Source organism: Salvia splendens, chromosome 10 (assembly GCF_004379255.2).
Source record: "Salvia splendens isolate huo1 chromosome 10, SspV2, whole genome shotgun sequence".
Taxonomy (NCBI): domain Eukaryota; kingdom Viridiplantae; phylum Streptophyta; class Magnoliopsida; order Lamiales; family Lamiaceae; genus Salvia; species Salvia splendens.
The window spans coordinates 21,818,794-21,834,022 of NC_056041.1; the positions used below are offsets into that span (position 1 = coordinate 21,818,794).

General features: G+C 39.0%; 3 protein-coding genes across 5 annotated transcripts; 2 read left to right on the forward strand and 1 right to left on the reverse strand.

Annotated features, from left to right (window-relative positions):
• Positions 1–1,577: 1,577 nt before the first annotated feature.
• On the reverse strand, positions 1,578–6,280 carry LOC121753111 (L-galactono-1,4-lactone dehydrogenase, mitochondrial-like). Of its 3 annotated transcripts, none has more exons than XM_042148290.1 (7): positions 5,397–6,278; positions 4,950–5,200; positions 4,590–4,775; positions 4,029–4,440; positions 3,812–3,952; positions 3,424–3,611; positions 1,578–1,879 (listed from the first exon to the last, which is right to left on the reverse strand). In XM_042148290.1, the coding sequence occupies exons 1-6, from the start codon at positions 5,973–5,975 to the stop codon at positions 3,453–3,455; spliced, it is 1,728 nt and encodes a 575-aa protein (XP_042004224.1). In that variant the 5' UTR covers positions 5,976–6,278; the 3' UTR covers positions 1,578–1,879; positions 3,424–3,452. The 3 variants fall into 3 exon arrangements, with proteins under 3 accessions (XP_042004224.1, XP_042004226.1, XP_042004225.1); XM_042148292.1 differs by lacking the exon at positions 1,578–1,879 and adding an exon at positions 3,117–3,185 and having other exon boundaries at positions 5,397–6,280; XM_042148291.1 differs by lacking the exon at positions 1,578–1,879 and having other exon boundaries at positions 3,245–3,611; positions 5,397–6,279.
• Positions 6,281–7,009: 729 nt separating this feature from the next.
• On the forward strand, positions 7,010–8,967 carry LOC121750645 (lycopene beta cyclase, chloroplastic). Its single transcript, XM_042145220.1, has one exon. It carries the CDS (start codon positions 7,373–7,375, stop codon positions 8,873–8,875), a length of 1,503 nt encoding a protein of 500 aa, XP_042001154.1. The 5' UTR covers positions 7,010–7,372; the 3' UTR covers positions 8,876–8,967.
• A 137-nt stretch (positions 8,968–9,104) lies between these two features.
• LOC121750644 (putative UDP-glucuronate:xylan alpha-glucuronosyltransferase 5) lies at positions 9,105–11,787 on the forward strand. The gene is made up of 3 exons (XM_042145219.1): positions 9,105–9,685; positions 9,777–10,521; positions 10,741–11,787. The coding sequence occupies exons 1-3, from the start codon at positions 9,659–9,661 to the stop codon at positions 11,583–11,585; spliced, it is 1,617 nt and encodes a 538-aa protein (XP_042001153.1). The 5' UTR covers positions 9,105–9,658; the 3' UTR covers positions 11,586–11,787.
• Positions 11,788–15,229: the final 3,442 nt, after the last annotated feature.

Sequence of the window (15,229 nt, forward strand, 5' to 3'; positions counted from 1 at the left end):
TCCTAAAATATATTTTACATTTTCCTTTCTAATTTATCGTTAAAAAATGTCATATTTTTCATCATTTTTAAAAAGAGAATAACTACATGTTTAGTTCACTTTTTGGTTTTCACGTCTTAGACTTCTAAAAAAAATATCGTCATTCATCCATAGCATTTAACTTAATAACAAAATTGCCCCTAAAGGGCAATTTTGGCAATCACTATTTTTATTATATCAGCTTTTGCTTAGATATTTTGTTTATAATTAAATCATTTTTTATTATGATTTCGGTATGTATCTCACGAACTCGATTGTCAGTCCATATATTACTAGTATATTCCTTTACTCCAATTTAAATTTATTGTGTAATATATATGTACAAAATAGAAGATTAGATTCATCAATTATACTACTTTAATTAATAATACTTCTAAGAATAATAAAATTTGTCAGATAATAGAAGTCCATATGCTAGAAGTTAGAACGGTAAGTTTTATAAAATAGTATATTCTATTTTATTTTTATCAATTTTAGAATTCAGAATATAATCCTATTTAATTTAAAATTTAAAAATAGTATTTTAATAAATGTTATAAAATAAAAATAGTATTTGCATAATTGTCTTTCTCTATTATTAAGGGTTGTAAATTGGTCGATTAAAAATTAAATATTGTTAATAGAATTATGAGATAATTAAGTTTAAGAAACAGATAGAGACAATTTTTAAAATTAAAAACAAATGTACTAAACTGCCCTTCCAGGTCGGGGGTGTTTTGGTCCTAAAAATGATCAAAAAATCTCATTTGTGATTAAATTGAATACTAAGAGTGTATGACGATATTTTTTTTGGTTATGGATTTATGGTGCAAGAACCACAAACCCTAGGGACTAAACATTCAATTCCCTTCTTGGTAAAAGTTCTTCTTTCACATCAAAATTATTCCCTCTTACAACTTATCACGCTAAACAACATCTCTTAAAATTTCATATCATCACCGAAATATGACATCTATTAATAAACGGAGGGAGTATCATTTTGCAGGAAAAATAAAACAATACGTAACGTAAATAAAACCGTCAAAAGTTATAGTTCCAAAGATTAACAAAAAAACCCTCAACATTTCGAATCTAACTTACTGAGATCAACGATGTGCAAATTACAGATTTTGTGTTATGCTATACTACTAGCTCATTTAATTTAATTTATTAATAACATAAACACTCAATACCTTAAATCACTACGTAAATTCTCTTCCTAAAGTGAATCGATTTAGTGAATACGCGTTGATGGTTACTAATACCGACGGTGGGGAATATATACCGTGGCCTTAGGGCATCCGCAGTGGTGCGGATGTCCCGGGGGACATCCCAAAACACCTCCTGCCACGGACTTCCCACTGCGGATGCCACGTCATACGGGTATCCCACTGCACAGTGATGGACATCCCGACGAACTTCCCATATTAAAAAAATTCACCAATTTAACAATTTACGGAATTACGCAATTTACGGAAGTAAAATTTCGACACAAATATGAAGAAAATGAGAACACTTTATTTAAAAAAAACTTACTTAATTAAAAAAATTACATAAAAAAATTACATAAATATAAAAAAAAATTAATGCACTAATCGGGAATTCCGCGCCGACGTCCGTGGGAGTCAACGCAATGGCGGACGTCCCGACGGACGTCAGCAAATAGGCGCGGACATGCGGTGTCCGTATCGGACGTCCGTATCCGTTGAACAATTGCACAATGGCGGACGTCGCGCAAGCCGGTCTGACATCCCCGCGGAAGTCCGCCATTGCGGATGCTATTAATAAAAAAGTAGTATTGTGTTTTCATATGTGAACGGAACTCCAACTTTCTTTTTATTCCCTTCTTTAACAGTACTACCTACATAAGGAATCGAACAAAAAGATATTAGTACTACTAAGTTAAAAAAATAAAATTAAAATCAAATTACATAACAAAATAAGAAAAGTACTAGAATCATATAAGATAAATTGAATAAAATATTCTGAATCTGTCACCTAACAATCATAATTTATTGCTAATATGAGTATATTCTACAAAATCAGTCTATTTTCATTTATAGACTCACATTTATAAATGTTATGTAAGTGGGTTGATTATGCTTAATTTTTGTATACATAAGTTGATATAGTGAGAAAAAATTATACTTTTCCAAAAGTAATAGGTACTCATACGTTAAACCTTTTTTAATCACAGTATTAATCAATTGTTTAAAAGATTTCACGAATACAAAAATGAAAAGATCAAACGCAAAATTATAAAATTAAAAAAAAAACAGTAATAGGAGAAAAATAAATAAATCAAAACACATTAGATACAAGAAAATATCAAAACGTATTTTTTCCAAAAGTAAGAAATGAGATAGAAAATGCTCAATTACTATTTACTAGTATTAAATAGATATGGGTAGGGGGAAATTGTATTTAGAGATGGTTTAGCTTTTTTACATATATACTGAAATAGAAATATAGATAGAGTGTGAAAATCCTTGTGGAGTTAGTACAAAGTGAGATAAGAAAGGCAAAAACTTTGTAATAAAGTAAAGTAAATACAACTCAAGCAAAATTCGACAAGCCTTTTGAATATCTTCTTTGCAAATTCATTCCATTCACACAAATGTTTATCTATATATAAAGTGGTGAGTGAGGCCTATATAATGTTTTTCATGAGTTTCCATTGAAAAAACCTTCAAAACTAATCATCCAAATGCAAGATGCAATATCAAGATAACCAACCTCCTCCAGGTCTCTCTCTCTCTCTCTCTCTTATTGATAAGTATTTCACATATAACAAACTAACTAGCTGCATTTTCAGGCTATCCATCTGAGAAATCTCCTCCTCCTAGTAGGGAAGAAGAAGACGAAGCGTCCATCATCGCGGAGCAAGGGCATCCATCATATGCTAAACTAGTACTACCATAATCGTCTACTAAATCTAGTTCGTTTTTGTAGCTTCCTATGTATGTATGCACCAGTGCTTTATTGATATAGTATATACTAAGGTTTGTGTTAATATTTTTTCCACCGAAGCTAAACACGAGAAACAAACCGCACCATGCAAACTGCAAGTGATAATAATAATATATGACAGGGAACGATCACGCGTAAGCACACATGCTTTATTAATATACTGGGGACCACCATTCGAGTCTGCAACAGTTTTTGAACTACAAAAATTGATTCACAAATCACGATAATGAAAACAACAACGAAGAGAAGATGGGAATGATCAAGTCACGCTTCGTATTTTTTATCCATATGAGCACTCATGGTTCAAGAAAGATGCGATGAATGTCAACTAGAAGCATTTTGAGATTGGATGAGAAATCAATTCAATGGTGGATATGTGCATCTTAAATCAATTCTAGAGATCGCCATAGCTATTGAGCGAGAAGGAAACATTACCAGGGACAAGACGGGGACTTTTATCTTTATCATACAGTCTCAGTGACAGGGAACAGTTTTTCAAGCATGTAGTTCGAAAAGATGTGGTTGGGGTCGAGCTCTTTTCTTGCCTGGTTGTATGCATCAACCGGAAATCTCTTCCTCAGCCTTGCCTGCAGCGCAGCAAGCTCGTCTTTGTCCTTTGGGACCTATAACACAGTTAAATAAACTTGTTATGATATCAATCAGGTCCCTATTACAATTCAGAGATCGATGATAGTAACGAATAAGCTTCTCTTCAAGTTTTGGCAGGGAATATTAACCTCGAGAAAAAAATCCATTCGCGATTCTCATGGCAAACAAATTTATAATGTTTCACTAATCAAGATTTAGAAAAAATGATATGTACCTCTATCTTAGCCCAGTGTTCATAAGCTGAATAATCATCCCATAATTTTGCTTGAGTCAAACGTCTGTAGTGGAAGAATTCATCGGTGATTTGCTTCCTCTCACGAGCATCCGTAGTAGGAAGATACATAATTATACCAACCTGTGAAAATAAAGTGTTAACAAAGTAAAACATAGCATAAATGTCACATTTAGCATATGAGAATGTTAAATGTTACCCATGAGAATATGTCGTCTGGTGATGAGCTATAAGCTGGACTCATACGGCTCCTGCTGCATCCCGTCCATCTCTGTTCGATGGGTGCTGGGGCAGGTATATCTTCTTGTTCGATCATCTGCAGTAATCTTTCTATATATTCCAAATCTTTCATGCTAGGTTTGGATAGGGTTCCAGCGGGAAAACATGTTTCTGAGACCCATTGTTGCCCACCGCAATCGAAGCCCAGAATTTCATCGCTCCAACCCACTCTATACCCCTCCGACTTAGTCCAGAACTCGGCCTCTGCTTGATTGGTCTTCATGATGTGCTCTTTATTAAGAGGATCCAAAGCAAGGAGCTTATCTCGCAGTTCTGTAAATGAAAGCTCATCCACATTTGGCTCCTTTTCGTCCGATGCAACAGCTGTTTTCCTGTAAAAGTTGAAGTAATTCAAAGGGGAGAATAGCTAGAGCCATGTAAATGTACAATATACAGATTTCTACTATTAGCAACAATGTAACAACGGGAGAGTACACCAAAAGGCTAAAGCCATGTAATATACGAAAGGTACTCAATTTACCTGTACTTTATGAGTGATTCTTGATAAAGGTCTCTTATAGGCTGTATAGCTTCTTCAGCAGTGTACTTAGGTTTATGCTTCGGCATACCTTTCCACTTCGAAAGAGGATTACACGTCACAACCACGACCTTGTCCGTATAAGGAATGTATAGGTATTTGACATGCTTGTTATCAGAGAGAAGTTTCCTGCAAAAGAAAAAGAAGTTGAATGAACTATTATATTTCAAGAAAGATTGTGATCCAAGACCGCACAAGCACACGATCAACTCCCACGTTGTCTTGATTATAAAAACTGTTTCACCAGATGCAATAATCCCTAACAAAGTTATTAGATCACAAGAATCAGAAAGTGCAAATTACTTGTGATTTTTCTTGATCTCATTCATGGTGGACACATATGTGTGCTCCACGAGCTCCTGTCTCTCGACACATTGCAGTGTAACTTCTGAGACGACGCCAAGCCCGCCAAGACCACAGCGGGCCAAGTAAAAGAGCTCGGAATCTTTCTCCTTGGACACCTCAATGGTGCCCTTAGTCGGAGTAACTAGCTTCATGCTGATAACCTGCTCGTCTATCGGAGGTAGCCTCGCACCAGTGCCATGCGCCCCAACCTAAAACCCGCCAACACAGAATCCAAAGGCACCATAAGCTCACACATAACCAACTACTCAAACTACAGCATTGACACAACCACACCAAGAATTCCCACAAAATCAAGCCCAAACAACAAGAAAGAAAGAACAAGCAAGGTGAATAAACCTCAATAATCCAAAATCAAGAAGAGAGAGAGAGAGAGAGGGGGCTAACTTGGACAATGCCACCAATCTGCTGCTCCCTAATTGAAGCAAAGTTCTGCAAAGTAAGGCCAAAATCTTTAATCCCATCAACAAGCTGCTGAACCCTAATCCCAGCCTCCACTCTAACCCTCTTATTCTTCTCATCCACCTCCAAAACCCGATCCATCAGAGCCAAATTCACCATCCCGTTGCGGGTCAGCCCGATCCCATTCGGGCTGAGTCCCGACCCGACGGGCCGGATCTTCTGCTTCTTCTCATTGAACTCCTTCACCACGGACTCCAGCTCGGCGGCGCTCTCCGGCTGCAGGAAGGTGCGGGTCTGGACCTCGTGGGTCCCGCTCCAGTTGGAGACGGTGTGGAGGTCGGCGGGGAGCGGGGCGTAGCGGAAGAGCTCGGCCTTCTTGTGCTTGGCGGTCTCCGGGAAGGGGAAGGAGTAGTAGGTGACGGCGCCGCAGCCGAGGAAGAGGACGCCGTAGCCGATGTAGCGGCGGAATTCGGCGTCTCTGCTGGCGGCGGGGGGCGGGTTGGGGACGGAGCAGAAGCGGCGGAGGGGCTGCAGAGAGCGGCGGAGGGTGCGAAGTCGGAGCATTTGGGGATTTTTTGAGATGGGGTTTTTGCAAAGGTTTAAGCTTTGTGATGAATTTGAGTTATTGGAGAGAAGGAGGGGTGGAATTGATCAGGAATTTTTTGTGGGATGGATTATTTTATCCGATCAATGTTCAGGGAAGGGGTTGGAAATGGAAATGGGGCCGCCCTTTACTTTACAGTTTTGGATCGACAATGATGAAATTGAGATTATCACAAGTTTATTTCATTCATCTGCTTTCAAAATCAAAACTTTTCAGGAAATTCAACTCTAAAATGACTGAAACACAAATTGGAAACAAGACAACTAACATTAGATTTTTGCACGACTAATGTTGCACTACATTCATAAAATCTCAATTAAAAAAAATGCTAGTATCAATACTAAAGTGGAATGCAGCGTTTATGAAGTTTAGAGATCCAATCCAACCCCATCATTTCTCCATTTCATGATAAAAAAAAAAGGTACTACCAGTACTAATGATAAGAGTTTGATACTTTAAATTAGGGCAAATTATCAAATAAATCATGTAGAACAGTTAATTTATAATTTGTCTTATACTTTTCAAAACTTAATAGTAAATTATCAAATTTTAAAATTTTACAATTATCTTATGTACCTCATTTATTTGATGAAACCCACAATGATGTGGTGACTAGATTTATTTATATGAACAAAACGGCAATGTCACATAAAAATATGTCGAATAGTTTACCTCTAAAAGACGGTAGGATAATTGTGAAATCCCGTTGCCAATCATTGTTGATTTCATCATAAAAACAAATGTACGCGATGATTGTGAAGTTATGAAACTTGGTAATTTATCTTTTAACTATTCATCATTATTTAATTGATAATTAAATCAACAAATTATTATTAATTAAAAAAAATTCTCACACTAATATATTAAGGCTGTTAATTATCTATGGAAAAGTCAATAGGCACAAGATGATAAAAAAAATCCTCATACGAGAATAAACTAACTATTAAATCTGAGACGTTGCGCCAAAGATAACAGGAAAATAAAATTTAAAATAGGAGGGATGTGGATATTGCATAGCAGTATGCCCACAAACCATATTTGTGTGTCGTTGAGGAGAGTCCAACCACACGCTCTCAAGATTTCAGCTCCAAAAATCTTCTCACCCCAAAAAAACCTGTTTTTCTTCTGTTTCACTCATCTCTGCGTTACGAGTAAGTGAATCACAATTTTGTTTTTCTCCAATTTACAAACAAATCTTGCAGTTTTTTGTCGAAATGAACAAGTTTGCTGTTCATACTTCATTTTCTTCTCTCAATTCAAGATTTTGAGTTCAGAATTGGGGAATTCCTGAGCCCCTGCTTGTGTAATTTCAATAAATCAGTGAAATATTCTAGAAAGTTCTTGTCTTGCTAGATTTATGGATACTTTGCTCAAGACCCATAATAAGATTCAGTTCCTCCACCCAATTCATGGGGTTGCTGACAAAGTTAGCACCTTTGGCTCATTCAAGGGTCGTAGCTTCGAATCAAAGTCTCAATTTAAGAAATTTGGGAAGGGTTTGTGTGTGAGGGCTAGTTCTAGCGCCCTACTTGAGCTTGTGCCTGAAACCAAAAAGGAAAGTCTTGATTTTGAGCTTCCCTTGTTCAACCCTTCGAAGGGGGTTGTGGTTGATCTTGCTGTTGTGGGTGGGGGGCCTGCAGGGCTTGCTCTAGCTCAGCAGGTGTCTGAGGCCGGGCTTTCGGTATGCTCGATTGATCCTTCTCCGAAGCTGATATGGCCGAATAACTATGGTGTGTGGGTGGATGAGTTTGAGGCCATGGATTTGTTGGATTGCCTGGACACGACGTGGTCTGGGGCTGTTGTGTACATTGATGATAAAACGACCAAGGATCTCCATCGGCCGTATGGGAGGGTTAACCGGAAACAGCTGAAGTCGAAGATGATGCAGAAGTGCATCACTAATGGTGTTAAGTTTCATCAGGCCAAGGTTGTGAAGGTGATCCACGAGGAGTCCAAGTCGTTGCTGATATGCAACGACGGTGTCACCATTCAGGCTGCTGTGGTTCTTGACGCGACTGGCTTCTCGCGTTGCCTTGTTCAGTATGACAAGCCGTACAACCCTGGCTACCAGGTGGCTTATGGGATTCTAGCAGAGGTCGAGGAGCATCCCTTTGATGTGGATAAGATGGTTTTCATGGACTGGAGAGACGCGCATCTCAACAACAATAAAGAGCTCAAGGAGAGGAATGGAAAGATCCCGACTTTCCTCTATGCGATGCCGTTCTCTTCACAGAGAATATTTCTAGAAGAAACTTCGCTTGTAGCTCGTCCTGGTTTACCCATGAGGGATATTCAGGAACGAATGGTTGCTCGACTGAACCACTTAGGTATAAAAGTGAAGAGCATTGAAGAGGACGAGCATTGTGTGATTCCTATGGGGGGGCCTTTGCCCGTGCTGCCTCAAAGAGTCGTTGGAATCGGTGGTACAGCAGGAATGGTGCATCCCTCAACAGGCTATATGGTTGCACGGACTCTGGCTGCAGCCCCGATTGTTGCTAATGCTATTGTCCAGTACCTAGGCTCTGATAGGGGCGTTCGTGGCAATGACTTATCAGCGGAAGTTTGGAAAGACTTGTGGCCTATCGAAAGGAGGCGACAACGGGAGTTCTTCTGTTTTGGTATGGATATTCTGCTGAAGCTCGATTTAAATTCCACGAGGAGGTTTTTTGACGCATTTTTCAACTTGGAGCCTCGTTACTGGCATGGATTCTTGTCATCCCGTCTCTTTCTCCCCGAGCTCGTCTCATTTGGACTCTCCCTTTTTTACCACGCCTCGAATACTTCTAGGTTAGAGATCATGGGAAAGGGCACACTTCCTCTGGTAAATATGGTCAACAACTTATTAAAGGATAAGGAATGAATTTCTGGATTTTATCTATTGATGTTAATTGTGATATACATTTACTATTTAATCTCTTGAGCCAATGCAATATGAATTACTATTTCTTGTCACTGCTTTTTTCGAAGTTTCAGCTTTCAATTCTTGCTCATTCTTCCTATATATACGGTGTTGTGTCACATCTCCGGATTTACATTTTGGACTGTATGTAAACCACTTAACTCCTTAATCTAAGAAATTTTGTTTCGAGTTTTCGAGTGTACTGGCAATACTGATTTTTTCATGGTTGGAGATCGATCGTCTGCTACAATTCTGCTTCAGAAACAATCATGTGGCGCCTGCACGGTATCTTGGTTAGTATTATCTCTTTTACTCTATATCTATTACCTCATTTTACTTATTTCAGTAGCAAATAGTAACAAGAGTTACAGAATTGAATTTTTTTTCCTTGATTGGGAATATATCTGATTTTGTGAGTGTGCATCCTAACTCATAACTACTAAGATATGTCAAGAATGGAATGCTTATAAATTAGTGCAGATTTTGTCTCAATGTTACAATTTTAGGAAATCTTTCTAGAGGTACGTCTTTTGTGACGCGTGATTCTCTCGGATATCATGACTATTTGGAATGTGAGAATTGCTTTTTGCAGGAACAAGGAAACAAAAGGGAAGTTCGCAACGTTGTTGCACGATTTGGTTTTGTAGAAATTAGAAAGAATCAATATGATTAATGTGCTTTGATCTGTAGTTTCGCTTGTTGTGTTAACCTTGTACCTGCGGATATATAGGCGGAGACGAAGAGATGTTGAAGGTTAACAATGTCTTCAAGGTTTGAGTTACTCACTCTTTGTCTCATCGTTCTCTCCGTTGCCATTCTCATAACTAACAATCTATACTTCACCATCAACTACACCAAGCAGCTTCAAGATGAGTTTGACAGTGTGAACACCGACGATCTTGAGAGCATGAGAAGCACAGACTTTCTCGAGGTTGTGTCACAAGACATCATCAAGAAAAGAGTCGAGATGGGAGTGGTGGCTCGAGATGTGAATCTGATTAGGGGCGAGGAGGCTCCCCGACGTGCAAAGAATACTACCACCCCTTACCTTAAACGAAAGAGAAACCCCGAGTGGTTCGAGGTTGTTACGAGGGAGTTCAAGGATGAAATGATCAATATAGGGCTGGTGGACGTGGATGCGGCGCTGGATGGAGTTGAAACGAAGGCGAAGATGGTGGAAGTGGATTTCAACCGTGCACGGGAAGAGCTCCGCTGGTCTGATGTGTCTCCGGAAACTATGGATGAGAACTCGACATGCCCTGACATCCCGATGCCGAGATTTGAAGTTTATCAGGAGCTGGATGTGGTCGTCGCCAGGGTTCCACATCGGACTGGGAATGAGCTTGATGGGTTAAAGGATGTTTGGAGGCTGCAAGTGAACTTGGTGGTGGCCAACTTACTGGTACGGAGTCGGAGAAAGGGCAACGGGCCATTGCTGGCCGTATTTGTCGAATCGTTGGATCCGATGTGGGAGATTTTCAGATGTGACGACCTTTTGTGGAACAAAGGCAGCACTTGGATTTACAAACCTGACATGACAAGAATAAGAAAACTGGTGCTCATGCCGGTCGGGCCGTGCCAACTCGTCCCTCCGGTTTCCCATTTTGGTAAGTTTTTTGTCCTTGAGCTCAGCATCTCATATCATGTTTATGAAGGATGGTTTTCTACTAATGGAAAATCATATGTTCCACACTTTTGATCGGTAACGGAACGAGCACAGGCCAAGCCGCCGGTTCGAGTGTGTGAGTGTATCTGTGACTGTGAAATTGAGCAAAGGTTTTATTTAGGGGAAATGTGCAAATAGTGTTTGATGTATTGAACTGCAGGCGATTTCAATGGCGAACGGCAGGGAAGGCTAACATTCAACGACGGTCTCCCTCGGCCAAGAGAGGCTTACGTTACGATCCTCCACTCCTCGGAAAGTTACGTGTGTGGCGCAGTCGTCTTGGCTCAGAGCCTCATACAGACTAATACGACGAAAGATCTCATTCTTCTTGCCGACGACAACATCTCCGCTGAATCGTTGGAGGCACTCCGAGCAGCAGGGTGGAGAACGCAGCGGATTGAGCGCATACGGAGCCCATATTCAAGGCAAGACGCGTACAACGAGTGGAACTACAGCAAGCTCCGGATATGGCAGCTGAAGCTGTACGACAAGCTGATGTTCATCGATGCGGATCTCATCGTGATCAACAACATCGACAGGCTCTTCGCGTACCCGCAGCTCTCGGCCGTCAGCAACTACCAGAAGCACCGCTTCAACTCGGGGCTGATGGTGGTAGAGCCGTCCCAGTGCACGTTCGACACCCTCACGGAGAAGATGAGGGTGGTGGAGTCGTACAACGGGGGTGACCAGGGCTTCCTGAACGAGATGTTCGTGTGGTGGCACCGCCTGCCACACGAGCTGAACTTCATGAAGGTGTTCGTCGATCCACAGGACCACGTGCATCTGCTTGACAAGGGCGCGGATGTCGTGCACTACACCGGCCTGAAGCCGTGGAAGTGTGCGGAAGAGGAGCACGACTGCAACTGGGACTTGCCGGAATTTCATCAGTACGCGAGCAATGCCACCCACAGAATGTGGTGGCGCGTTTACCGAACAATGCCGGAAACACTGAGGCTTTATTGCTCGAGGAATACATACACTGCCAAGAAGGCTATCAAGTTGTGAAGTTTCTATTACAGAGTCTCCTCCCTATGAATCTTCTCTCTTTAAATCGAAATTTTCCTTTTTTTACATTTTGAAAAAGTTCATGTTAGATATGTGGAAACATTTCCTTTGGCACCACTGTTATATAGTATTTATCTTTTGAAGTCACAAATATAATGTATGCTTTGGATTTCTATTTATTATTTCATGATGTTTTCTATTCCTTCCGTCCCATTAAAGATGATTCACTTTCCTTTTTGGTTTGTCCCAATTAAGATGATCCATTATCAAAAATGAAAGCACATTTATCTCTACTTTATTCTCTATTTCTTACTTTATTCTCTCTACTTAACACACAACATAAAGTTGCATAAAATCTCGTGCCGCCTAAGAAAGGAGTTATCTTCCTTGAGACGGAGGAAGTACTAATTATACTATGTTAAAGATTTGCAAGTGGATTTTGATTATTTTTCAGTAGTTTATAAAATTGGTGTGTAAGAGCATCCACAATAGCGGACGTCCCGACCGACGTCCGACCGGCGAGTGGCTCGTCCATCGGTGACGTCCGCTATTGGTGCGGGCGACGGACGTCCCAGACGGACGAGAGGTCGTCCGTCGGGATGTCCGTTCTCTCGTCCGCTATTGTGGTGTGTCGACGGACGTTCTGTCGGACAAGAGAATTTTTTGATTTTTTTATTTCAACTCTCTATATATGGCTCATTACTAGGGGTGGGTCGGTACGGTATACCGTACCGACCGTGCCATACCGCATACCGTACCGGAAAGTACGGTATGACAAAATTCAATACCGATACCGTACCGAATTTTCGGTATACCGGAATTCCGATATACCGAAAATTCGGTATGATATTTTTTGATACCGTTACCATACCGTTGTTACGGTATACCGTAATAACGGTATGGTAACGGTAACGGTATACCGAAAAAAAACCTATTGTGTACAAAATATTTAAAATAACAATTCAAGTGTTCAACTATTTAGAAAAGTCCAAAATAATAAAACTTCATCACAATCAAATCTTGTTCATAGCATTCAAATTAATAAAACTTCAACATTCAAATCTAAAACAATTTAGGAAGTCATGATCAACAACATTATCTTCATTTCTTGCAACCACGTTGTCTTCATTTCTCAAAATTCCACAAAAAATCGTTGAAGATGACCCTGCATTTGATAACCTTTATTAATAGTCGAGCATAATCACAATACACAAACAACCAAACCAAAAGAAATGTATGAAGTGTAACATCCATATATCAAAACACCTAATTATTGCAACGTAAACTTGCTCCTGCAGTTATAACTCAACGGTTAATTCATATTTTCACAGATTTAAAATGCTTTTTAATTTTAAGTCTGATATTTAAATGTCAAGACAATTTATTAAAATGTCAACACAAATATGTGTTGAAATTTTAATGTGATCGTATTGACATTTTTAAGAAAAGGTGGCATTTAAACGCACTCTTGTGGCTATGTGGGGTTAATGTGATTGAAAAAGTATAATCCAAAGTAAGAGGATGTCGAATATTCTTTTGTTTATCATTTCACAACTTTTATTTCGCATAATGAAATAAATATGAAGAAATTAAAATGACCCGTGCATCACACGGGAGTGACACTAGTTAGTAATTTAAATTGGACATTTATTTCTCTTTAAGAATTAAGAATGACTGATCAGTATCCTATTTATTCATCCTTCAATTTAAGTAGTATATAAAATAATATAGCATACAATGAATTAAACACTAATTAAACGATTTGATTCATTTTCAGCTGCACATATTTTTAATTGACATTTTATGAAGTGGGACGAAGAATAAAACAAAAATTTTAATTACTTTGTATATTTGGAATATGACATTACACAAAGAATCATATACTAAATGGTGTGAGTTAATACAAATTCTTTCAAATGTGCTCTGTTGAAACATATTCCCGATATCGTATTTCCAATCTTCTTTCGGTGTTATGTGCTATTGTGTTTATTATATTTAATAGGATGAGTTGATAAAAAAATAATTAAGGTTAATTTTGAATTTGTTTGAATAAATTATCATTTGAATGTTTAATTTTATTGTATTAATTGATGTATTAATTTTTTTAATATAATATATATAAATGTAATATATATATTACAAACACATTTAATATTAATATATATATAATAATCTATCGGTATACCGGTATACCGAGGATTCGGTATACCGCGGTATAGAAAAATTGATACCGTTACCGTACCGAAACACTGCGGTACGGTATCATACCGTACCGGAAACTGCGGTATACCGAAAAATCGATATTTTCGGTATTTTTTCGGTACGGTAAGTCCGGTATTACGGTATTTCGGTATAATTTCTCACCCCTACTCATTACATTTCATTTCATTTGCACCACGGACGAGCGATCGGCTAACACATGTATTATCATGCACAATGATGGTCGAAAATGAAGGCCTAAAACATAAACATATCATAGCGTCGGGCCGGGGGCAGTCCTCCCCACAGGATAGAGGTGCCCACGGTTCCGGAACCGGCGGTTACGGTTCGGAACCGAACCGCGAGGGTGTTTCACGGTTACGGTTCCGAACCGGTGATTTTTCACGGTTCTGAACCGCCGGTTTTTTGTGGTTCCGCTTGGTTTCACGGTTTTTCGGCGGTTTTTCACAGTTCCGGTTTGGAACCGCTCGGAACCGGCGGTTCCGACACGGTTTCGGTTCCAAAATTTTTTAACCTGAACCGAACCACGGTTCAAAAATCGAGGGTTTCGGTTCGGATAAATTCTCACAGTTTCGGTTTTAACCGCCGGTTCGGTAAACCTTGGGCAGGTCTACCCCCGGACCCCAGACAAGGGGGCGTCGCCCCCCTTGACCCTCGTTCGGCTATTGGCTAACTGTATTCAATGCATACTAACATATACTTTGTTTAAATTGTTGTTTTTTTGTTGCATTGTACTATTTTAATTTTTTTTATTTAATAAAATTATTATTGCACTCCGCTCGTATTCGTGTCGAAATTTTAATTCCGTAATTGCGTACTGTATTTGTGAATTTTTTATTTTTATTATTTTGCTTGTCCGTCGGGATGTCCTAGTGCTTGTCCGCTATTGTGAAGTGGATGTCCTTATGACGTGACATGAGGTATTTTTGAAATGTTCGTGTATTAGGCTATTGATACATTCGCCCTTGTTGCGGACGCTCTAAATGTGATTTTTCAATACAATTTCTTAATCTACTTTATTCTCTCTTTATTTTTCCTACTTTATTCTTTTTTCCGATTTTTCAATACAATTTCTTAATTTTCGTGTCCAAAAGTTTTGATTCAACTTAGTTGGGATAAAAGGAGTATAGTATCGTAAATAGTAAAAAAAAATCTCATAAAATAGAGAACGTTAACTGTACAATATCATAACCAACATTTTGACCCTCAATAACCACATCTCAGTTGACGATTTTTACATTGCCTCTAATTTAAAGTCTTAGCAGAACCTAAAATGCATGTCCAGAAGGCAAATAATGTATTTTCAATATTGGAAGAATACACAAAGCATTTTCAATATAGGTCGGTAGCTATAATAATGAGTAATGATAGGAGAATACACAACGCATATTTTTCTTAAATTTATTTATTAGAGTGAACTACGA

Coding starts and splice junctions, on each gene's coding strand:
- LOC121753111 (XM_042148290.1), bottom strand. CDS start 5,975: ATGCTCCGACTTCGCACCCTCCGCCGCTCTCTGCAGCCCCTCCGCCGC. Junction 4,776..4,949: donor GAGATCAAGAAAAATCACAA/GTAATTTGCACT, acceptor TTTCTTTTGCAG/GAAACTTCTCTCTGATAACA. Junction 3,612..3,811: donor AACACTGGGCTAAGATAGAG/GTACATATCATT, acceptor ACTGTGTTATAG/GTCCCAAAGGACAAAGACGA.
- LOC121750645 (XM_042145220.1), top strand. CDS start 7,373: ATGGATACTTTGCTCAAGACCCATAATAAGATTCAGTTCCTCCACCCA.
- LOC121750644 (XM_042145219.1), top strand. CDS start 9,659: ATGTTGAAGGTTAACAATGTCTTCAAG. Junction 9,686..9,776: donor AGGTTAACAATGTCTTCAAG/GTTTGAGTTACT, acceptor TACACCAAGCAG/CTTCAAGATGAGTTTGACAG. Junction 10,522..10,740: donor CCCTCCGGTTTCCCATTTTG/GTAAGTTTTTTG, acceptor ATTGAACTGCAG/GCGATTTCAATGGCGAACGG.